This window comes from Gavialis gangeticus, unplaced genomic scaffold, assembly GCF_001723915.1.
Source record: "Gavialis gangeticus isolate Ggan-Ray unplaced genomic scaffold, GavGan_comp1, whole genome shotgun sequence".
Lineage (NCBI taxonomy): Eukaryota > Metazoa > Chordata > Crocodylia > Gavialidae > Gavialis > Gavialis gangeticus.
The window spans coordinates 21,599,003-21,623,095 of record NW_017728994.1 but is presented as its reverse complement, the minus strand read 5'-3'; the positions used below and the strand labels follow the sequence as shown (position 1 = coordinate 21,623,095).

The following is a 24,093-nucleotide window of genomic DNA, read 5'->3' as shown; positions in this document are numbered from 1 at the left end:
GGGGGAGTGTGTGCAGGGTGTATATGTATATGTGTGTGGGAGTGCAGGGTGTGTGGTGGGACTGTTGGATATGTGTGTGGGAATGAGGGGGTGTTGTGTGTAGGAAGGTGCATGTGGGTTGTGGGTATATGTGTGAGGGTGTGAGGTGTGTGTATGGTTGGGGTGTGGGGTGTGTTTGTGGGTATGGTGGGGTTTGTGGGAGGGGTGTGGGGTATGGGTATGGTGGGGATCAGGTTATGGGTGTATGTATGTGTATGGTGGGGTGTGTGGTTGGGGTGTGGGACTGTGTTGGGTGTGTGTGTGGGTGTGGTGGGGGTGGAGTGCTGTGGGGGCTTGGAGGGATGTCTGGGGTATGGGTGGGTTGGGTGTGCCTGTGTGGGGGCCTTACCCCCTGCCTGCTGTTTGTTATGTGCATGAGCCCAGACCCTCCACGGGCAGCAGGAGGGACTGAGAGGTTGGTGCTGCCTGCCTGGCTGTCAGTATGCTGCAGGAGAAAAGCAGCTGGCACCAATGTACAACAGGAGAAGAGCCTGCCAGAGGGGAGGGGGGGCAAGGAGCTCGCACCACTGGTTCTTTTAGTCTCTGTTGCACACCTGCCTGGCAGGCCTGCAGCCGAGCCTGCATTGGCTCTTGTAGCTGTTGCTTCTATCTCATGTGCCTGCCCAGCAGGGTTGCACTAAGTGCATGCTGGCTCCTACTGCTGTTTCCCCACCTCCTGCCTGTCCTGTGCCTGCTTGGCAGGGCTTTGTGAGCAGCTGAGCTCCTTCACATTCCCCCCCTATATCCACATACTCCCCTGCCCTGCATGAGCAGGACCAAAGCAAGCTGCAGGCAGAGCCCATCCCACTGCCTGCTGTCTGGAGCGGTATAGCAGTCACTGGAGGCTGGGGGAGACCAGCAGTTCTTTGGGCAGGGTCAGCAGCAGCCCTGTTCGGAAGCTGTGTCTGCTGGCTGGGCTGGTGCCCTTCAGCAGGGGAGGCTGGGAGGAAAGCATGCACTGCCTCAGGCAGGACTCAGCCCCATGTACAGCATGGCAGGGGCAGCCTCAGTCAGGGCTGGATACAATTACTTGGTAGATGCCTGCCTGCAGGCCAGATCCAATCAGCTGGCAGGCTGGATCTGGCCCAAGGGCTGTATTTTTCCCACCCCTGGTTTAAAGTATGCTGATCCAAAACAGTAAACTCACATTTTGTATTAAAACATACATTTTCTAAATTTATTAAGTAATACATTAGTTAAAGAATCCATGTCAAAGAGATGGCTGACTAATTATAAAACCATTTAGGAGGACTTAAAAGGACATGCAGAAGCCAATGTGTAGTTTTGGGTCCATCATGCAGTAGGATATAGTTATTTTTGCCATCCTATACATGGTCATTAGTTTCAAGAAATTGCGTAGTTGTTGCATTTCTTCCACCCCTTTGTTTTATCTCTTTTACCAAACTAGAAGCCATAGAGTGTGTCCAGATGAGTGTGCACGTGCCTCTTGCACCATCTCAAACTCCTTTGAGATGGTGCAAGAGGCACGTGTGGGAACAAAAAAAACATTTCCCGCACTGCAAATTTGCAGCATGGGGGCAAAATTAGACCCCTGGATATCCAGGGGTCAAACAGTACCCCAGGGGAAAAAAGAGGAGGCAGGGTAGTCCATACAGGCAGGGTAGTCAATGTGCTGTGTGGGGGGGCTCTGCCTTGTGGGGGTAGGGAACCCACCCCTCCTAAGCAGCCCCCACACCTACAGCCCCCCCACACCTACCCACACAGTGACTTGCATCCTTCCACACCCACCCTCCTCTTGCAAGCCCCACATCCTTCCATCACACACCCACCATGTGATAAGGAAACCAAAAGCAAGCATTAAAACATAGATACTTATGATTTATTTTATTACGATGCTAGAGACACTGGTAGGCTTCCAAATTGCTTTAACATTATAAATATAGCAATAAAACACTGCCCATCTGATCAATCCTTTTCTCTCTCTGTTTTGTTCTAATTGTAGAAGAATGGATTTTGGGGTATTTTAAAAAGTGAGTTTGGGATGCAGCTTCAGCAGTCTAGCTGACACAAAGGGCTAGTGTCCCCAGACATGGGCGACTGGTGCTGTGTTGGGGGGCAGTGACCAGTGCTGCCGACTGGGGAGGGTCCCTCCATGGCCGATCTTGCTGGCCGGAGAGTGGAGGGGATCCCCCCTGCAGAAGATCCCGTAACAGCTGATCACTGTGGCTGATTGCTGCAGCTGCTTCTGGGAGTGGCTGCAGCAATTAGCTGGCACTTGCAGGGGGGGCTCCCACTTGCCCCCCCACCCACTGCCTAAGTGGCAAGTGTGGCTGGTCAGGGGATGTAACCCTTTGCACACCCTATGCATCACCACTGTCCCCCAGATACCAAGTGGTATGGTGCAGGATGTGTGGGGGACAGTGATACCAGAAGCTCCTGAGGGCAAGTAGCTCTGAGCTGCTGGCCGGGGCAGGTTTTTATACTGCTGGGGCCAGCACAGGTGCTGGTCCCAGGCTCTAGCTCCCTCTGGCTAAAGATCCAGGAGGAGTCAGGCAAGGTTCTTTTGCCTCTAGTGACACAATTTGCTCCACAAAGTGCATGTTTGGGCATATGTGCTGAGGCAAAAAGCCCCGGCTCAAATTTGCACTGCTTCTACATGAGCTGCTGCAAGTGCACATGCTTACATGTCTGGATGCACCCATAGGTGTGTAGGCAGAATAAAATTCTTCCATGTGTTACAACACAAAGAGAAATAATGTGACATATACTCTCCTCTGAAACTTAAGTGTTTCATCTGTGCAATATGCAGTAACAGAAGTTGGGCATGAGAGGCCAGAAAATTGCTCCCTGCCTGTGAATACTGAAAACTTCTACTGTATTGCCCTGCCAAACTAATCTATAAAAATACTTTTACAGAATGTGCTACTATATTTGTATTATATGTATTTATAGTACTTATATACAAAATAAAATGTATTCTCAAATAAGACCTGTCCTTTTCTTTACATCTCCTCCTAAGCACCATAGCATTGCCCTCCTGTAATCTCAAGGAATGATAGTAAATAGATCTTGTCTGAGTCTTAATGTTCTTCCTTTTGGACACAATCTTCTCCCAATGGATAAAGTACAACAAGCTATGACTTCAAACATCATATTTCCTTTTTATAGCAAACAAATACATAAGATATGAGATTCTCCTGAGGTTCCTTCCAACCTTAATTTTCTATGATTCTTTTTTTATTTTAGGAAAGATTTCAGTTGTATTGAGTAAGATCTTTCTGTCCCTGTTTTGCTTTTAGGAATACTGAATACATGGTTTTGGTCAAATAGAACTCAAATATTTTATACATTTATATTGTTTTTCAACTTTATATAGTATTTAACTACTTTGTCCTCATGCTGTCTCTCATTTGCAAGATAACCCTTCATTTTGCCAAAGCAACAACATGTAACACAAAGTATGTTTGCTCTTAATTTCAAAATGGAAGTGACCATTCTACTTTCTTAACCCTGCCACCCATTTCCCTCTACTTTCTTATCTGCTGACTGCTGATGGCTTTCAAAGTGAGATCATTGCACTTTCCTTGTTACTTGTGTCTAAACTTTATTTGTTGGAATGTCTTTCTCTAAACTACAATAGGTTAATAAAATTTCTTTGAGTGATGTTATCCTAAGATCGCTGTGGGGAAACAAATATGGATGCTGCTGCTTTTTAAGGACTGGAAACAACATAAAATATTATTTTTTTCACCTGAATAGTTGTCTGCATTCCACTATGACTTGTAACTCTTTGTTCATCTATAAATGCATCACATGATCCCTCATGCAGATGTGCTATCTTTGTTTACTCATTGCCTTTTATTTAGAATACTGAGAATATTTATTTTATTATACAGGCCCCCAGTGATGCTGCTTCTCCAGAGATGCACTATACTCCTCTGCCTTCAGGATCCAGGGACCTCACTAATCACAGAGGTACGAACTGAGTTGTTATTGCTAGGAACTGCTACATGGTGGTAAACTTTGCTGTAAGGCCTTCTCTACTCATTGCTCTTCACTGGCACTTTAGAAAAAAAAACTGTGCCTTTCAAATGGTTGATTAGAAAACCATACCTGTCAAGACTACAAATTTTAACTCATATTAAACAAGATTTAGAGGTAGTCTACTGGGAAAGCAAACAAATCTATGGCATAAAAATGTTTTCCTTTTTTATCATAAAGAAATTTGAGTACTTATAAGTTGCTAAGTAGGTGCTTATATGCAGCATTAGTAATTTTTGGAGAATTTGTAAACTTTCTATTATTTATGAGGAGAGAGTTATTTTGCAATTTAACAATTTAGAGCTATAATTTCAAAATTTTAGTACACATTTAGATTGCAATAAATGAGGATTCAGCTCTGTTTTTCTACATTAGAGGGGGATCAGTGTTCAATTTCCTTTAATACTGATCTTTAGAAGTTAAACTCCTTGGGCAAATTCGGAGATTCCTTCTGCATGCCTGTGGAACACAAAATTCAGAAAGCAAGTGAAGGACTGTAGCTACTATAGGGAAAGCATTACAAGCCATTTCAATGTTTCAAAAAGAAGCTTTATAAAATTTGCATCACTTTTCATCTAGAAATCAGAACAGCAATTTCTCTCTATATTTTCATAGTCCCTCATTTGATTCTATTTAGTTTTAATATTAAAAGTATTTTCCCTTTTGTAGTCATGTAATGCACATGCATTCTTTAGTTACAAGGCAATCATACTTTCTCATTGCTAGCTTAGTTCAAGCCAGTCTTATGCTCAGACACTAATAGTGAGTTGGCTTCCAATCCTCCTTGGTGTGCTGAAACAGACTCGACCTCTTTTAATGATTTTTGAGACCCAGAAGGGTTTACACTGTCTAATACAACTTGATGCTTTCAAAATATTTGAAGGAACTTCCATGAACTTGGCCAGTGATATCCATCTGCTTCTGATCTCCAGGGTGATCAGTAAGAAATGCTGCAATTGAGGTATAGAGAAGACAATGAATGCCAACTCTTCTTGTCACGCATGTTATGTTATAAATAATATTTCTAATAGAAAAACTATGAAACCCAGTTCTTTACACTTTTGGGCTGTTAAAAAATCATATAAATACCGTTTGAAGCCTAATTTCTAAGTAAATGTGACCATTTTCAGAATGGAATTCTGCTGGATAAGATGAGGTAAGGTCTGGTCTGAAAAGTACATAAAAAGTGCTTAGGACCTTAACCAGTTGTTTTAAACTGGATCAATGCAGTCAAGCATGGGTAATGCAAATGATAATGGATTACAGGCCTAAGTCATGACTGACCTGAGAATCTATTCTTTATTGTCAGAAAGCAGCTAGTGGTATTGAGCAGCAGAAGCATGTCCCTAGATTATAGATAGATTTCTCAGGCAATGCAGTGCTTCCTTGTAGCAGTATTTAGCAGCCAGAGTATGTCTTAACATAATGTATATTTAGAGCTACATCAACAGCTTGTTGAGTCCCATTACCATCAATAGAATTTGAAGATGTTTGAGCAGTGAATATCTCTTATTTTTCCCCTTTGCTCTTTCTCTCTGGACATTCTGAAATAGATAGGTGGAAGAATTCTGCAATTAGAAATAAACACAATAAGCTCTTCACTGGTACTTTTGGGGTATCTTGATCATGGAACCTAGTACATGCAATGTTATGCAATTCTTTGTCATTTCCTCTGTTCCCTATTTTCTAAAAATTTGCATAAGTGCATCCTGCTGTTTTCCTTGATATTATGCATTTATGTGTTTGGAGCAGGTGGGCAGACCATATAAAACCAGGCGAAATTGGCCCTGGAAAGACATTGTCTTTCTTCAACAAACAGTGTGTAGGTATCCTCAAGGAAATGATTAAGAAAGCTTTCCGGAAATCCAGGTGCTATAAATAAAGCTTGGAACAACTTGCTGGCAGGGTTTACCCAGCCAATCAACTGGTTCTTTAAAACAAAGAAAAAGATTTCCAAGTCTGTAATCTAAAGAAGGCTTAATTGGAATCAACAGAGAAACTTCCAGGAAAAGAATCAAACATGTTAACATATCATTTTGGGGTCTGGACTCCCAAAGTGTTTCTCTCCCTGAATGCTCTTAGTTTCTCATAAAATGATGAAATCTTCTGCTGCACATGTAAGTATTGGCTGCTTTCAACCCAAACTGAAAAAGAGATCGGCCATGAGTTTGTGAGTTTATTTGTCCCTGGAGGGACTTGTTTACTAGACCATGAATCACTGGCAAACAGTGCAGTGCAGCTGTAAATTAAGTCTTCTTGGAGACTGGGGGGAGTAGCAACAGCAGCAAGTCAAATGCATTTGATTGGCAGTTTTACTTTAACAAGTTTCACTTTAACTATTTTATTTCTCACTGGGAGCAAAGGCATCTAGTTGTGTTCATCCTTTGCCATTTACCACATCATCTTTGTGTTTTACAGTATTTTCTCATCTTTTGGGAATCATCCATCCCTTGGCTTGCACACACTACTTTCAAGGATTTTACAAGGCACGTTATAGAACTCTCCAAAATGCCACATTAAAATATTGTGGGAATAATTGGTGTGGTTATACTGATTATCAAAGCATTGTGATGGATGACAGAGAAAATAGTTGGTGTCCACTAGGGCTGTGTGAAGCTACAGTCCCTGATTCAATTCAATGGAGTTTCGGCCCACTTCAGTGGCTGAATCTCAGAATCCGAATCAAATCAGGAGACCCTTTAATTTCTCTGAATTGAATCGGAACCCTCCAGAAATTGATTCAGAGAGATTCGGAATGATTCGGCGATTCGGACATAGACATACCTTTAAATGTTTTTCTACATACCTCAAGGTAGCAGGCAGCTTGTGAATGCTGAGATGCTGGGGCAGATGGAGTGCCCCACAGTGGGGAGGGGGTTCCTGGTGTGCTCAGCAGCAGACCTGGAAGTGGACCAGAAGTAGTTCTAGTCCACTTCTGGATCCACTGGGGAGCACTCTGGGGCCCCCCCTATGCTCCCACAGTTTGGCAGCTGGTGCCTCCTGGCTTTGGGTGGGGACCTGGAGTCCCCCCATGGCCAATCATTGACTCAGTGGGGTCATGGGGGGGGCCACCCTGCATGCGCTCGGCGGCAGACCTGGCAGTACTTCCGGTCCACTTCTGAGTTCGCCGCCAAGCATGCAGAGGCCCCCCCACTGCAGTCCTGTGGGATGCTCCATCCGCCCCAGTATTTCAGCATTCACATGCTGTGCCTGGTACCTCAAGGTATGTAGAAAAAATGTTTAAAGCTGTGCCTATGTCCAAATCACTGAATCTCTGAATCAGTATTGAATTTTCGGATTTAGCCGAATTGAATCAGGGACACTGATCTGAATTCAACTGATTGAATCACTGTCCCTGATTTGAGCCAAATCCAAATCTGAATCAAATACAGCCCATTTCACGCACCCCTAGTGTCCACCCTGTTTCCTAGTACAGCTACCCTGGGGGACAAATGGCTATAAAATTAAGCTAATGTAAGTTATACCAGTGTATCTGCAGTTATCTTGAGGTAGCCATCTGCTCAATGTAAATAAGCTTCTTATCTGTTTTGCCTACATCTAATGGAAAGGTACTGTACTGGTGTCTACTGCAGTAGCTACCCTGGGATAACTAGTCATCTGTTAAGCATGACTAATATGCCGCGTGTCCATGCCCTTGAACCCTGGTTCCCTCCACTCCTGAGTGAGGTTCCGATCCCCTCATATTCTGGTTGGCTATAGTTGAGTTCCAGTGTTTGAAGAGCTCTTCCCTCTTCCTCTCACCTCATCAACATCAGATAGGAACCAAATTTGTTATCTTCTATGGATCCTACTACATGTTTAAATTAAAGCCAGGCTGAAACCAGCTATAGAGTTGTTAAACAGTTTCAAGCACTAACTTTATAGCTGGCTGGCTCTTTTTATAGATGGATAGTCATTTTTATCATCTGATAATTACTTTGCACATGTGGCTGGTCTAAATTTATTGTGCAATTAACCAGTTAGTTGTGTGATAATTACTTTGGATTTGTGGCCAGTCATACTTTGCACATGTGGCTGGTCTAAATTTATTGCGTGATTTACCAGTTAATTACATAATATAGGTAACATGTTGCAGGGGTGGACGTATTTTCTGTGGTGGTAATCCTACACTCAAGCCCTTTTATTGATTCCAGAACTGTGATCTTAAGTACTTCAGATGGATTGTTTGGCTATGTTAAGCCAGTCTTTTAGGTCTTAAGACTTTGATTTATGCAAATATTCAGTATTCCTCTATGCTGTGCGAAATATGAGCAGCCTTTGAAGCTAATGAAAATTTACTGAGACTAAGTCTGAAAAATAGGAGGCATTTGTCATCTCTCTCTCTTTTATATAATGGAAAATTGTAGATTTTTGCTGGAAAAACAAAAACAAATCCTTTGTTTCTACCTGGTCTCTAAGAAATCCATGAAACTGAGCATGAAGGAAATGCATTGAAATGCTTTGACATTATTGGTAAGAAAATCTGTTTCTCCCAAGAAAAAAACAATGGAAACAGTATTATTTTTAAACATATAAGTATAGCATTAAATGCCAAACAAGCAAAGTATTTCTGACCTGAGTCATGCATGTGATGTTTTTGTGGTCCTCTCTACACAATATAGGTATTGCAAAATTAATTGGTTAATTGTGTTATTACCTGGAGATCAGCTATATGTACAAACTATTACACAATAAAAAGCTCCAACTGGCTATAAAGTTACGTCTCAATGGGTGTATCTATGTGTGATGTTACATCACCACAGTGACTCCCACCTGAGCACCTCGAGGGCAGGGAGATCACCACAGTGGCGATCCTCTAGCCCCAGGGTGCTTGGGGTGCCCCCATGGTTGGGAATCCCTCACCTGGGGCGCATGGGCCTTCCAGCTGCGGGAGCCTGCCAGTGCAGAGGGAGCCTGGGATTGGGTTCCCCCTGCACAGGCAATAAGGTGTGATGGGTTCTAATACACAATTGTGTGAATTGCTCATTAGATCCTGTCATGCATTTATCTTCATGTGTTAAGGGGGCCTATCTTCCCTTTCCTTCCCAACTAGAGTTAATAACTGAATTCCTGGAAAATACCTAAATACTGTTTTTTTTAAATCATAATTAGAATTGATACAGCAAAATACTAATAATACAATTGTAAGGTTATAATAATTTAATTAAATTTTTCTTTCAACTATCTTTTTATTTATTATTAATCTAAAATAAAATGTGTGTTCCTCCATGTGTTAATCTGTTTCCTGGGTTAAATGTGCACTTATGAATTCATAGTGCTTCTAAAGTGAGAGAGATTTTCTACTTGGTGAGAAAATTAGTGATTTTTTATTCCATTCTATGAGAAGCACAATTACTAATTCATGAGTATCAAAGTAGTCTGTTTTTCTCATGCAACAGAAATACTGAATGTCCTATATATAAATAGATAGATGAGATGCATCATCATCTGCTACCTGGTTTAGATGAGATCCCATTTATATCTGTCTATGTCATTTCATCTCCAGTAAAGTTTTACAAAATACTTCTTTTCTTGCCATCTTGGTCCTGGGAGTAAGTGTGATTCCCTTGCTCCCTATTCTATCCCTTACTGGGTTATGGAGTTAAAAAAAACAAAACAAAAACAAACACTTCCCACTTTGCAATAACCAACATTGCATTAATTTAAACAGCCATTACTGTGCTTCATTCTAGATCTAAGTAAAGATTTCCTGAAGAAAAACATGTATTTTCCCCTTTAAAAGAGAAACACCTGAGAAGCTGCAGGTTTCCCCGTGTGGGATGGCAGAATTCCAGCCTGCAAAGGGCTGCTTGGGGCTGATGGGAGTAGGAAGAGGGTGGTCAGAGGCAGGGGGCACATGTACACGTGGATGGCAGTTCAGCCAAACAGCATGGTGGAGAGCAGCTCCCACAGGTCTCTGTAGATAATAAGTCTTTGTGAGGTACATAGGTGATGTATGGGGAAACCGTGGGGGCATGTATGCCTACCCCCCCAGATTTCTGCACCCAAAACAGGGCTTGGGGCTGCAGCCTGGCCAGACCAGCACCTCCATGGCCCAGCAGGAGGGACCTGGTGCAGGAGGGCAGAGCAGCTCAGTGCTGCTGCTATTACCAGGAACACTGCTCAGACAGCCACCATGGTGAGGCACCCCCTGCCTGCCTGCCTGCCTGAAAGCAGCAGCAGGGGTACAACTCCACACCACCTCAGTGCCTCACTTTGATGGCCATGGCAGTGCAGCACTATATTTTTAGTGGTGTTTCATTTTAATCATGGAAAAACATGGATTTGGGGTTTGTTAATCAGAGAGTTTTGGATTTTTTAACAGGGAAAGCCAGGATCCCTGGTTAGAAGGAACTTGCTGGACAAACATGGTGTCCACACCATTGTCTTCTGTTCTCAGACTGCTGTGGTGCACAACAGTTTCAACTCAGATGATAGGTGCATCATGGGATGTTTATTGTAATTGACTTAAGGGTATCTCTTGTAATTGGAACTATAACATTCATTTTGAATACATTGCAGTCATCTTGTCATGCAGAAATGCCAGTATTTATATTTTGATTGATCAAAAAAATGTTATGTATGTATTTAAAAAATAAACTATCCCCAAGTATCTTGGTGCTTATCAAAGGTTAACTGCTACTGGTTTAGTAGCTAAATTAAACCCTAAGTTTTGAAATGGCAACAAAGAAAACACAACTGTACTTTGTCAGTTGAACTAACTTCAATATAAAGTTGGTGGACTTAGTCTTGAAGAAATGTGGTAGGCCTATGCACTTATTCAGAAAAGGTATTCGTTTTGAGGTTGCTAATTTGTCAATGGCTAGAGCTAAAAAACCTCAGATACTGGGCAAAATAATTTGAAGGGAGTTGGAGGAAAGACAGTTGTTGAGACCTAGATTAAAGCCTGTAATCTAGATTTTTGTTTATATCTGTAATTGACAGAACTATAAAAGAAAGTCACCTTGGACTTAGAATATTAATGGTTATTCCATCAGTAAGTCCTTTAATTAAATGTATTGTTTTACCAGCAACCAGAACAGATCACAGGGAGGTGGGAGTTATTGATTCCCTCACTGCTATCCCAAGAAGGAGTCAGCAACTGTTGCAGTTTCTGGATCAATTTTAGGGAAAACCTAATTAGAAACAAACAATAATTTATCCTAGAAGAGATGAAGGCATGACTGACAATGACAACTTTGGCATTACAGGAAAAAGTTGGATTTTCTGGGGAATTAGAGATGGTGATCTATGTTTTGAACATCTGTGATTTTTAGTTGGGATGATTGACAGCCCCCAAAATACCTTTCATGGGTAACTCTGCCTAGCTCTGTATAAGTTTATTTTATAACTGAATAAGAATTTTCAAGTTGTTTGACTTCAGACAGGTCTATCCAGGTGAGTAAAGTTGAGCACATGTGTGCATGTTTGAAGGATCAGGGCCTAGGTCCTAAAATACTATTGTCATAAAAATGCATGAAGGTATTTACAGTTGGATATATGTACTCACTGGAAAAATCACAATCTCTTTTAATTCATAGGCAGGAAAAAAAAGAACAGGAAATCAGTTTGCATGAATACTTGGTTCCAGAAAGATAATTATCCTGTTTATATTATCACAGCAATCTTCTCTGTTATTATTATTGACACAGTTGTTAGGTGCTTATCCCATTTTCCAGCCAAAGGCTTAGCTGGAGTTTGAAATTGATTGCTGGGAAAGTCAGAGAGTAATTTACATAGCAACTTATCATAATTAGTTATAGTTTGCAGTTTCCTTAATGTGAACTGCACTTTATGCTTAGCAATTGATTTTTCTGTATTTCTGGATGAAACAGCCTAATGTGCACTATCCAAAAAATAAATAAAAAATCTGTGTGTAGTTTTTTTTATCATTTAGTTAACCCAAGGAATTCTAAAATAAATTTCAACAGAAGCTGTCAATAGGAAGTACTTGCTTTAAATCACTTAATAAGCCAGGGTTTGATGAACAAGAAGGAAATACAAGTGTTTACATTTTCTGATATTTATATTCCAGATAAAGACATTGAAGGTAGACTGAAGTTTTTAATATTACCTTTATGAAAACCTTTATAGGGAATTCCCTAATTCTGTTTTTATGCTGTCAAGTAGCATATACTGTGATTTGTACCACTATTTGAGGTTTAGTAGTATGTTACAAGGTACTGGTCACAATGAAGCCCAATGAGATGCATCATATCAGCATGGACTCTGGCTTTTCTTGCCTTCCTTTGTAATGGAGGGCTCTCCTGCAAATATTTTGACAACTGTTTCCTGTCTGCAGTGAAAAGGCATTGGCAGCGCCTTCATCCCCCTGTTTTACCTGTGGCAAGTTAGAGGATATTGTTGATATTTTCACCATTATGCCTGGTACTTGTACAAGAAGGGTTTTTTTTGTAAAGTTTTGAATAGGTTAGATGATCACTTATCTAGGATGATTTAGACAGGCATGATCCTGCCTTCAGGAGAGGGTTGGACTAGATGACCTCCTGAGGTCCATTCCAGCCCAAATTTCTATAGATCTATACACACTGGAAAAGACCTGAGTGACTATTATGATATGTGTAAAATATCATATTTTCTTGCATACAAAACACCCCATAGATAATATGCATCTTGTTTTTTTGAAAGGCAGCATGAAAAAATGAGTTATCCATTGTAGTAACTGAGTAGCAGCAGCTAGGAAGCCAAGCCTGCTCCCAGTCTTGCTGCCAACCCTGCACATCAGGTCCAGGGTTGTACACCCAGTCTGATCCCACATGCTGGGTCCAACTTTTGTATCAGGTCTGGGACCATGTGCCAACTCTGACCCCATGAGGCAGATCTGGCTATGGACTGACCCCATGCATCAGCCCAGTCTGGCATTCAGGGTCATATCACCTGCCTGGGGGGCTTCCCAAAGGTCTGGAAATTGGCAAGCAAGGGAATGCTGGTAGCGTTAATTGCTGAGTGCTGTCACCACTCCCCTACCATCAGATTTCTGGACCCGGGGGAACCCCCCAGGCTCTTTTCAGCAATGAGGCAGAACCTGCTCTTACCATATTTTCTCAAATATAATGAGCACCCATATTTCCTCCAGCTGATTTTGGGAGAAAAGGTGCAGTTTGTGTGCTAAAAAATACAGTAATCATAGCATAGATCTGGGAGCTGTCAGGGAAAACAACAACCAAAAAGGAGAACACTTGTGGATAAACTATCAACTTTTTTGTTGAGTATCAGGAAATACTAGATTCCAGAATTATCTCCCAACAGCAATCAGAGAAGTCTTGTTGTTTGGCACAGCTAGAATAAGCAGCTAAAATGAAAATGATTCAGTTTCTGCTATTCTGCACTGAATATATTCATACACAACATGGCAGTTCTAGTCATTTGGATGGAGACAAAGTGATGGTGAAAAGAAATGGAGACCTAAGTGCGAGTGCTGTGAGAAGTAAATGGCTTACTTATACTAGTAAGCCATTTGAACTGTAACTGATGGAAAAAGATGTCATGGATTAAAAAACAAACTCCATCTAGCAGGAACGTTGTGTACCCATTCTCCTCCTGTTTCAGAGGTTCTTTTCTGGAGCAAATTAGGGCCTTTAAGAGGACACAGTGGTTCTTTCCACAACAGTTGTTATTCATATAGTTCTAGTGACCTAGCTGATCTATACTAAGGAGTTGCTTGTTACTAGGGATGTCATGAGAAGGTGACACTAAACTGACTGCTTCTCCTACCCTCAGTGCTGCCATGGAATAGAGACTTTATGGGAACAGCAATGGCCTTTCATGTGTTGCTTCACCATACTAGTTCAGTAGTGAGGACCCTTTTAAGTAGCTGTCTGCTTTTTTCCTCTAAAGCTTGCAGACTACCACACATGGAATAAGTTGAAGTTGGTTTTGATTTTGACCCTGACTAATAAATACAATAAATGGTGGTTCAATAAATACATTTTTGGTTCATTGAATTTATGATTTGTCACTTACACGGTCAACAAATTCTTGTCTGTGCTCAAAGGGAATGTTGGATTTGAATCAGGATACTGTAGATTATTAAAACTTCAGCAAAAAGTATACCATTATCTTGTATATTAAAATGATGAGAACAACTAGTCATGTGAAACTGGGGGTGGGTCAATTGTGTGAATAAAGTAACTTAAAACTATGTTAAAATCTTGGAGGAAAACTGAGAAATTGTGGAGGTGAGTGCTGCTTATTTTAATTTGCGAATCTCTTCAGCATTTGTTAGAACTTGAAGCTCAGCACTGCTGGGCAGGAAGGACTGTTTGTGTGCTGTGAACTAGGACTGTGCGAAGCTTCAGGTGCTGATTCAATTTGGAGGAGATTTGGTTTGATTCGGTGGCCAAATCTCCAAATCTGAATTGAATCAGGGAACCAATAAAAAGGTCTGAATCAATTCAAAGCTCTCCGAATCTTCAGAAAAGTTTCAGAGAACTTTGATAATTCAGGCAGTCCCTGCCTGCTACAGCAGGGAGCTGGAGCTGGACTTGGAGCTGGTAAGTAGAGGGCAGGATAGCGGGGCCTGGAGAAGGGGGGAGGGGACCATAGAGGGACCCCTGCCATGCCCATCCCCTGCCTGCTCCCCCACCCACTCAAGCGCCCCTGACCCCTGCCCACTCCTCCAGCCCCCTCCATGGCTGCCCTGCCCGCCCCAGCTCCAGGTACTTTAAAAAAAAAGCCCCCACTCACTGGGTGCTGCCCGGTGGGGGGTGATCTCCCCTGCCCTATGCTGCATGAGCCCTCCAACCACCCTGCTCTTTTAGCCCCTTCCCCCATGGCTGCCCCATGCACCCCAGCTCTGGCCCTTTAAGGAAAAAAAACTAAAAAAACCCTGGACTCACCAGCGCCTGCAGCAGCCTTGGGGCTTCTAGGGGCTTATGGCAGATGGTCTCATGTGGCAGGGGGCAGCAGGGATCACCCCCCGCTGGGCGGGATCTGGTGGGTCTGTAGTTTTTGGTTTTGTTTATTCCTAAAGGGTCAGAGCTGGGACAGGCAGGGCAGTTATGGGAGGGCTGGGGGACCGGGCAGGAGTCCAGGGGCTCATGGCAGAGCGCCCCACACAGAGGTGGGCAATGGGGGGGCAGTAGGGATTGTCTTCCACCGGGCAGCACCCATTGAGTGGGGCCTTTGTTTTTTCAAAGTGCCAGGAGCTGGGTGGGTGGGGCAGCCATTGCTGGGCTGGGAGAGCAGGCGGGGGATGGGCTTGGGTGATTCAGATATTAGGCAGCAGCCAAATCTCCAATTCAGATTTGTCCAAACTGATTCGGGACAGTGATTCAAATCACCCAATCGAATCGCTGTCCCCTGAATTGGCTGAATCCGAATCCAAAGCAAATACTAGGCGCTTCGCACAGGCTTACTGTGAACAGGTTGACCTGTTTTTTTAGCCATGCAAAAGTAACTTTTGTGTGGCTAAAAGTCCTGGGCCTTGTAGGATGTGCATGTAAGAGATTGTTTGCGATGCTTTGCCAAATTCTGTCCTAACAACTTCTAACATATTGTCCACACTTACTATAACTACTGAGCTTGTATCACAACTTTCCCCAAATTTACCATAACTAACTGATAACCAATGGCACTGCTCATCCTGAGGAAAAGATCAAATCAGTTCAAAAGTGATTAATGGTACACATTTTTCAGTACTTAGCTCATTTTGTCATACAAGTATTAAAAAATTGGGAGAATTTTCAGGCTTCCAGCAAGAAAACTAAACACTGGCAGCAAGATGTCTGGAAGGTTGACATGAAAAAAGTAAACCTATATTGGAATCCTCTTTAGGTGTAAAGAGGCATTAGAAATTCAGTGTGTATACAACTGGCAGTCAAAAAAATTGGCCAGTAAACCAACCACTTGGCTCTATAGCAAGTAACCTTTTTAGACTAAAGAAGTCCAGTCATATTGTTTATCTCCTTACCCATGATATTATAGCTCTTCCAGATGAGTATGCTTCAAAGTAAGCACTGCTGTGTACAGACATGTTCTTGAGAGGTCCCTTGTTTAGTTATCACTCCAGTCTAGCCTATTTTTGCAGAAGTCCTCCAATTTTATCATGCAGGCATTTTTACAGCCTCGTTGGAACAAATAAACAAACATCTGGAATCATGTGGTTTATTTAATTAAAAAGTTTTTGTTTGGCCAAAATGATAAAATCATGAAAAATTGCCTGTCTCCAAGCTCAGAAAGGACAAATGATGAAGCTGTTGGATACAGACAATTTTATAGTGTATTGAAATTCATAGATGTAGACACCTGCTACAGGCCCCCCCTCTCCTCCATTTTGATTCTTAAGCACTAACAAGAGTTTAGAGCATGGATTGTAACCCTTGTTTCAATAGAATTGAAACTAGGGTGCAATTTTTATGTTATTTTTTAATAATACAAGACTAGTGTTGCAATATCCAAAATAGTACAATTGTGTAATACTGAGAAAGTGTAACCTAAATACTAGTAATGGAAAAATTGCATCTCTCATCTGCAGTAGAGGACCCTATTACGTATTTCTTTTATTGTCAAATAAGCAGGTGGCAATGTCAGAGGAGGTCTTTGTGCAGAAATCTACCCAAGGTAAAGTCCATGCATCAAAGCTGGGAAATGCAGAAATGGAGATTCTTGTACTGAGATTAGTGGAAGCAATTATGTAAATTTGATTATGGCTTCCTTAAAACCTGAAGATTTCCATGAGCATAAGTTTAGGAAAGCTTCGATACCTATGACAGATAAAGGCTCTTAGTAAGGGCTAGTGATGTAGAGATGGCTGTTACAGGTAGGCCCCTAAAAACCTTGAACTCTGTGTAGTAATGCATTGTTTCTTGTGAAAACATGCTTTTAGGTAACTAATTGTGCATTTTGAATTTACTAGTGTCAGATTTTACAATGATGTCATGGATAATTATACTGTTCTGGATTCACATGTCCCATGCATTTCTAAATATCTGACCTTCTATGTGTTAGCCTGAAAAGTACTAATGCATCTTAACATTGCTGAGGATTTCATTTTGAAATTAAAATTAATTGGAATTTTCCATTCTGAGCTGCTTTTCTCTGTGGGATCAAGATTCTGGTTCATGCTTGCCAGCAGGATTCTAATGTGACCTCTGCCGCCTTATCCCCATGGCAAATAGGTTTCTCAGCTGAGTGAAGGGGAGGGTGAGTGTCATTAGAAACAAAATACCAATTCCCACATGGTGAATACATACAGAAGTCTATTGTAAATTAAAAGAAAAAGGAAAGAAATTTCCTTCAGTCCGGAGGGCAGCCATCTGCATAAAAGTAATAAAACTATTTTATTCCTTGTGTGTTGATTCTTTATGGCACACACATCTTGCTACATTTCTCCCAACCCAGGAGTAGCCAAAAAGATGCAATGTATTTCTTTGTTCTTGTTTAGAGCATGTGTGTATGTGTGTGGGGTCTCCCTTTCACACTCCTCCAGCCTTAATTCTGCCTTCAGGAAAGCGGGGAGGTATCTTTTTAATGTTTCATTGCATGTTCCTCTGCAAGAAGAGAAAGCTGTCAATGTTTTATAAGAAATGAATGTCTGCATTCATGATCTAATTATATGTTTGCTGATCAAAGTTCCCTTCAAAGCTCAAATGCAAACCTTAAACACTACCAGGTGACAAGTTTCCTCTTTCAGTTTTGGAATATATTTTGTGTTTCTTAATAATCTCGGTGGGCAGATACCTTAGCACCCTCCTGTAGCGTTGTACTCCATAGAATGGAGAAATCAACAAAAGGATTTCAGGGGTATCAGCATGACTTGTGTGCTTTAAGAGTGAGACACACAAGACAAATGGTAGGAGAGCTGTGAATATGGTATATTTTGTTTTAAAAGAGCTTGTGTAAACTTGTAATGAAACTCTGGTATGACGTGATTGACAGCATAGGTGTATTTTGCAAGGTCCTTTTAAGAAGCCCAAGTATAGTTTCTAAACTATCTAGTAAACATCAGAAACCACTTGAGAGACCCCTCCCCCCACCTGTGCCTGCATAAACCTGAAATAAAGAATGGAACATAACCCATTGACTATGCACTTTCCCACCTACTGAGAACAAAATGCAATGCAATGCAATTTTAGTACGTGTCACTGGGGAAAATAGACTCCTAAAATCACATAGGGAAGCACTGGAGAAATTCAGTAAATTTGTGCTAAGCTCCATGTTATAAAACCTAAGGAACCATAAACTTTACTTCTCAAGTGAAACCGATCTGTATTTCAGTTCTGTTAGATTGCCCAGCGAATGTAATGATGATATTTAGCACAGTATGCTGGAAACCATTACGGTTAACAAATAAAGGGTCAAATATGTGCCCGGTCCTTATACAGGTGTGTTGTGTGGAGGAAGAAGCAGGGGGCCTGTGTGCTGTCTACTTAATAACTGAGCACCATTGTGATCCTCACACAGCGCCCCTGGTGGGAGATGGAAGGATTCAGGGATGTTGTTCATCTCCGTCAAACACATAATGACTAGCAACCATGATCTTTAGTTATGGATAAATTGTACTTAAGATGAGATTGAAAAAATAACTTTGATTTATTATCAAAATAGAATCTGTGTAGCAGAGGTTAAAGCCCCGTAACCAGAATTCTGTTTAAAGTCAGGGAATGATAAATTCAGTGGGGACAATGGAGCAACTTTATTTAATATATATTAAATATATACCATTAGATAAATCAAACCAGTCAGAAGCAATTTAGTAAGGAGTAATGCCAAACATTATGGATGTCAGGTATTTGATGTGTTAAGTAAATACAAGAAATATAAGGAGGGAATTACAGCAAAACAATCTGGAAATGTACCCATTTTAGCCTCAAAACATAGATGAAAAGTTTATTTTTGCTCTCTCATTGGATAGCAACCACAGGAACATAGGAAAGGAAACTCCTCCCATTATGCAAAGTAATTCCTTCAATAAGGAAAGTTAAGTAATAAAGTTAGGTAGCAGTTGCTTGCTTAACTCAGCCTTCCTTTGAAAATGTGACCTCAAAAAATTAGTGCAATGTTTTCGGACATTTATTTAGTGATCTCACTCAAAGTGAATTTAGAGAGAGTGGTGCTACAGAAGGGGGTCATGCTAAAAGAATTGATGTTGTCTCTAAGTTTTCCTGTTCCACTGTCCTTACTCAACATTTATTGATGCCAACATCAGAGGGGAATTGGGCTGCTGAGATCTTTAATCATCTGGAAAAGGAAGTTTAAAATTGAAATAGCGTATTGCATTTGCAGATGACATTCACCTGGGAGAAGCTAGGGATCTCAGTAAGGAAGAAATAGCACAAAAATCTCAGAGAGGTTTAAATATGGGGTTCAGCTGGGCAAACTGCAAGATAATACGCTTAGTGGAAAGTAATGTAAAATACAACTTTGCTTGTAGAACTCTTGAACAAGTTAGGGGGTGATTTTGAAGACAGAAATTACTTGTAGTGGTCTAATAGGGTTACCAAAGATGCAAGCAGTCCATGCAAAGCATGGTAACACCAAATCATTCATGCTGTATATGCATTCTGTTTTCAGTTACTGATATTTAAGTAATAGAATACTACAGTGAAATTGCAATGATTGTCCTTGAAAAATGTGTCCCCTGTCACCATACCACTAAGTGAGTTGAAATATTAATCACAGATAAAATATCTCACCAAAAAGTCAAATTTTGATTTGCTTTAACTTCCTAAACCTGGAACAATGGCATGGAAGTTAACTGAGAATAGGATATGTGCACAATATTCAGAATCTGCACAGTGTTTAGAATTTGTATTATTGGCAGAGTCAGAAAAATTGTTACAGCAGTGATTTTCAACTGAGGCTCGGCAAGATCCTTTTCAGGCTACTGTGGGGTATTTGCAGTATTAGCACTCTTAGGTGTGCAAACATATGCACTTGATTCACAAGATAAATCCAGAAGTTCCCAATATGAATCCGTAGAGTCAAACATTCTGGCCTGTTGTGGTCTTCCTGAGTTCTTTGCAACACAAGAATTTCCCTATTTTTCATAATCCAAAAAGATCTGATATTAATTTTTGAAATTAGCATGCCACTAAATTCCTCCACTATGGAGGAATGTCTTGAGTCTGAAAAGGCTGAGAACAACTGTGTTATGGATTTACTTTAATGTGCTTGAGAGAAGAATTTGTTTCCATTCTCTTGAAACTTTGCAGAATTAGTTAGATTGTCAGAATTTCCAAATTAGCTCCAAAAGTGCTGCATACCTCCAATGCATGTTGTCAGTTTGTGAGGGCATGCAGAATGTGGTCTGTACAGGTAAAAATAAAAAGTTTTCCAGTCTGTATGAACATTTTGCTTTTATGCTGTCTGGGATGTTTAAAATCTATTCAGGATTGATATGCTAACTAGTTTCCCATGTTTTGAAAAGGAAAATGAACACTAGCAAGGTCCAGTTATCACGAATAGTCATGGTCCAGCTCAATTTATAGATTTATGAGTGAACATTTCTCTTTCTTAGGTTAAAAATGAGTGTTGTTTGGGGGTTTTTTTCGTGAGAGGCAAGGATTTCTAAAGGTGATGTCTTTTATGGAATGAGCTGTGTATTTGGGAAAGCATTACATAAGTTTTTGAATGCAAGACATACTTCTTCCAAGTCCTTTTATTAAGATTTGAATTTGTTTCATTATTGGTGTATTCCTTAGGTTCCTTACATGTTCCAGTACAAGTTATTTAATAGTAGTTTGCAGTTTTCTTGGACTGCATTTATTTGTGGATTTGGAGATGGGTCTTATTTTTCCAAACTCTGTTCCATTACTTTATAATAAAAAGGACATCTGATTTCTGTTCTGTTGCAGATCCCTAAATTTAATAAGTTTAATATAAAATACTTTTTCAATCATTTCTTGCAATGATTTCTCTGATCTGGAGGTTAGAAATATTTGTTTGGAAGCAAGTAAGTTAATACTTTGAGGATTTTAAGTCTTTCCTCCCCTCTGGCTGTACGGAATATGGGAGAAAAATTCACACACATGCTTGGAAATTATTAAAACTGACTAAATGCAGGTGTTTAAGCCAGGCACATATGCCTGGATGTATGAGGAGGGTTTTCAGACATCCAGCCAAGTCTCCACTTGCAGAGAAACCAAATGCTGAAATACAGGTGTCTTTAGATAATGTTTGATAAATGTTGTTGTGCCCTATTAAGTAGTTGCTTTATTTTACCCCAGAAAAAAGTTCATTTCAAAGTTAAATGTTACAAATCCTGTATATAACACTTACATCTTTGACAGTGATAAATTCTATATGCAAGTGATAATAGTCATCTCAATATATTTCTGATATTAGTCATCTAATAATATATGTAAGAGTCTAGAGTAAAAAAAAAATCACCTGTAAAAGATGTTGGTCCCTGTCTGTGTAACAGTTTATGTAGACAGAACCCATCACCCGTAGTCCTTGGGTTTCGTTACTCCATAGCAATATCTTCTGCCACCAAACTGGGACACAGAATGGGATTTTCAAAAGGAATTAGCCTAGATGTTGATGGCAAAAAGTTAAGCCAATGTAGAATACTTTTAAATGTCTTCCTTGTGCCATACATTTAGGATATATTTATTTGAAGTAGCCACAAATTTTTAGTCATCACAGCTAAATAAGACAGGCTCATTTGTATCTAATCCACTGATGTCACCTTTCAACCACTGTATTAGAATTTTGACTTATACCAATTTATGAGGAACATTGTTACTTAAAAACAACTAAACCATGTTCTACGTTGCTGAGCTGTACATTAGGAATTTTTCATCCAGTCATTGATAACATTTATCCTTAGTTTATAGTATCCAACAAAAAACTGAGTCATATAGCAGTCTTCTTGAGCCTATACAAACTTACCTGAATCCTTTCTAGAGAGAGAGTTTTAGAAAATCCAGTGTCTAGGTGTTCCTATTTAGCTATTTACTTTTAGAGAATTCTAGGCTTTATCTTTCCCTGAACTGAAGACACTGAAAATATTAATTCAAGATGTTAGGATTCAAACATCCTAATGAGTAACAACTTGATTGGTGTATCCAAAAAGAATATATGCAATTATATTGTAATTTAATTGATCAAATACTTTGAAATCTATCATGGGAAAAACTGTTATAAATCTTAAATGTCAAAATGATTCCTTCTGCCTGTGAACAATGAGACCTGAATTTGGGAATGAAATATGGACAGAACTCTTCCATTTTAAAACTTTGCTCCAATATTTAAACAAACACTACTCCCTTTTAAAGAATTTATTGATTAATGCTTAGGATTTACCTTTTCAATGACACCTTGTGAGGACTCAGAGTAAGATAGGGTGCTGATTCATTGAAAAAATAAATAAATAAAAATAAAAATAGAATTTTAGATGCAGAATAGTTTGACAATTAAAACCCAGCAGCAGGACCTACAGATCTTTGTCATAACTGAGGAAAAAAGGAGGGAGGTATTTGCTAAATTCAGAATAGTTTGAATAGATTTTGAATCTTTTTGCATTGATCTGAAGTCTATTCTTATGTTTTCTTTCATCAGCTACACAACTTACAAGTGTTCAAATGGATTTTTTTTAACTTTGGTTTTATTTTCTTTAATATTTCTGAAGCTTTGTGTTAAAAAGAAAGTAAATAAACAATCAACCAAAAAGTCAGCAGGACTCAAAGAACTTCCAGTGTTGTGATTTAAGAAGCCACAAAAAACTAATGGGAATTTTAATGCAGGGAAGAAGGGAGCTTGATCTAATGTCATAAGGCAGGGAGCTTTGGAGCCTTGGGGCACAATTAACAAAGGATCTGGCACCTGCTGTTCCCAGTCTCTGTGTGTGTTTAGAGAAAGCCCCTGTACTCTTGTTCCTGAGATGCAACTCTTTTGCTGTCCTTAATTCACCCTGCTGTCCCTTGCAGAATCCATCTGTGTACCTGGGATACAGTAACATACTTTTGCTACCTGGACCCTGGACCCTAGAGGGAACTTGATAATACTAGCATGCCTAGACGCTCAAGGGAGCTTGATAATACTAGCATGCTTAGAGGCTTATATTTTTTCTTAATTGATGTCTATTTCAGAAACCTACATACTTCTTATATAGTAGCAATAATGAACACAGGTTGCTTATAGGACGGAAAAATGTGGTCCTTCTAGAGAGTTGCTAAAGACTTGGGCACATAAATCAATGCAAGGTACAGAAGGGTAGGGGTTTTCCAGCATAGCATGTCAGCTGCTTCATAGCAACTAGCCATACACACTCACTTACCCAGTGGCAAGTGAAAGCCAACCGAGGGTAGCCTGCCCTTCTTCCAGTGAGAGATAAGCAAATGAAGGTCAGCTTCTAATTACTGCAGGGTGGGCGTGTATGGTGGCCATTACCATGGATCAGCCAACATGCTGTAAAATGCCACCCTCCTTTACATCATGATAATATGTTTGTGTGCCCCTCCTTAGTTGCCCATGGTGTTTGAGAACGGTCTTCTCTGTGGCCCAAAAGCTCTGTGTATGTTTGTAATCCTCCACATGGAATCAGATGAGGATTTCAGCAAGGTCTCAGGCCATCTCTCCAGATCCTCACTGCCATTTTGGATTCCTTTCTTTTTGAGGAGTTAATCTCCCTGAGATGTAAAATAGAGGCATGTTTTTGATAAGCAAAATAAAATGAACTGACTTGGCTTCTGACTGGTAACTCCAGAGACAAAACAGTTATTTTTGTGACAGACCTGGGATCTGGGATCTTCCATACAGGTAGTCTGGAATTTTCAGAGGCTCCCTAATAGCCTTGGGTTCCGAACGCCCCAGGCAGACGTTCCATTTAAGACATGATTAAGCTGCCAATCATGTTTTAAATAGTATCCAACCCAGCCACATGTTAAAACAATTCATGTTGCAATAAAACAGAATTATCTACAACATTACAAAGAGAGTGTCTACATGAGATGCAATGGTGGAGTAGCAACAAACTGGCTCTGTAGCATCACTGGGCACGAACTGTGACAGCAATGCTACTGTGCAGTAGTAACAAGCTGCCATGCAGCAGCATCTAAAACTAACTGTGCGGTGATGGGACTTAAC

At 40.5% G+C, this 24,093-nt stretch overlaps 1 protein-coding gene across 2 annotated transcripts in view; it reads left to right on the top strand.

Annotated features, from left to right (window-relative positions):
* CUNH10orf11 (chromosome unknown C10orf11 homolog) overlaps positions 1-24,093 on the top strand; it is a 1,423,205-nt gene that overhangs the window by 1,170,520 nt on the left and 228,592 nt on the right. For both annotated transcript variants that reach the window (XM_019502366.1, XM_019502367.1), the window contains exon 6: positions 3,897-3,975. In XM_019502366.1, the coding sequence (XP_019357911.1) occupies positions 3,897-3,975 (79 nt within the window). The remainder of the gene's footprint in view (positions 1-3,896; positions 3,976-24,093) is intronic.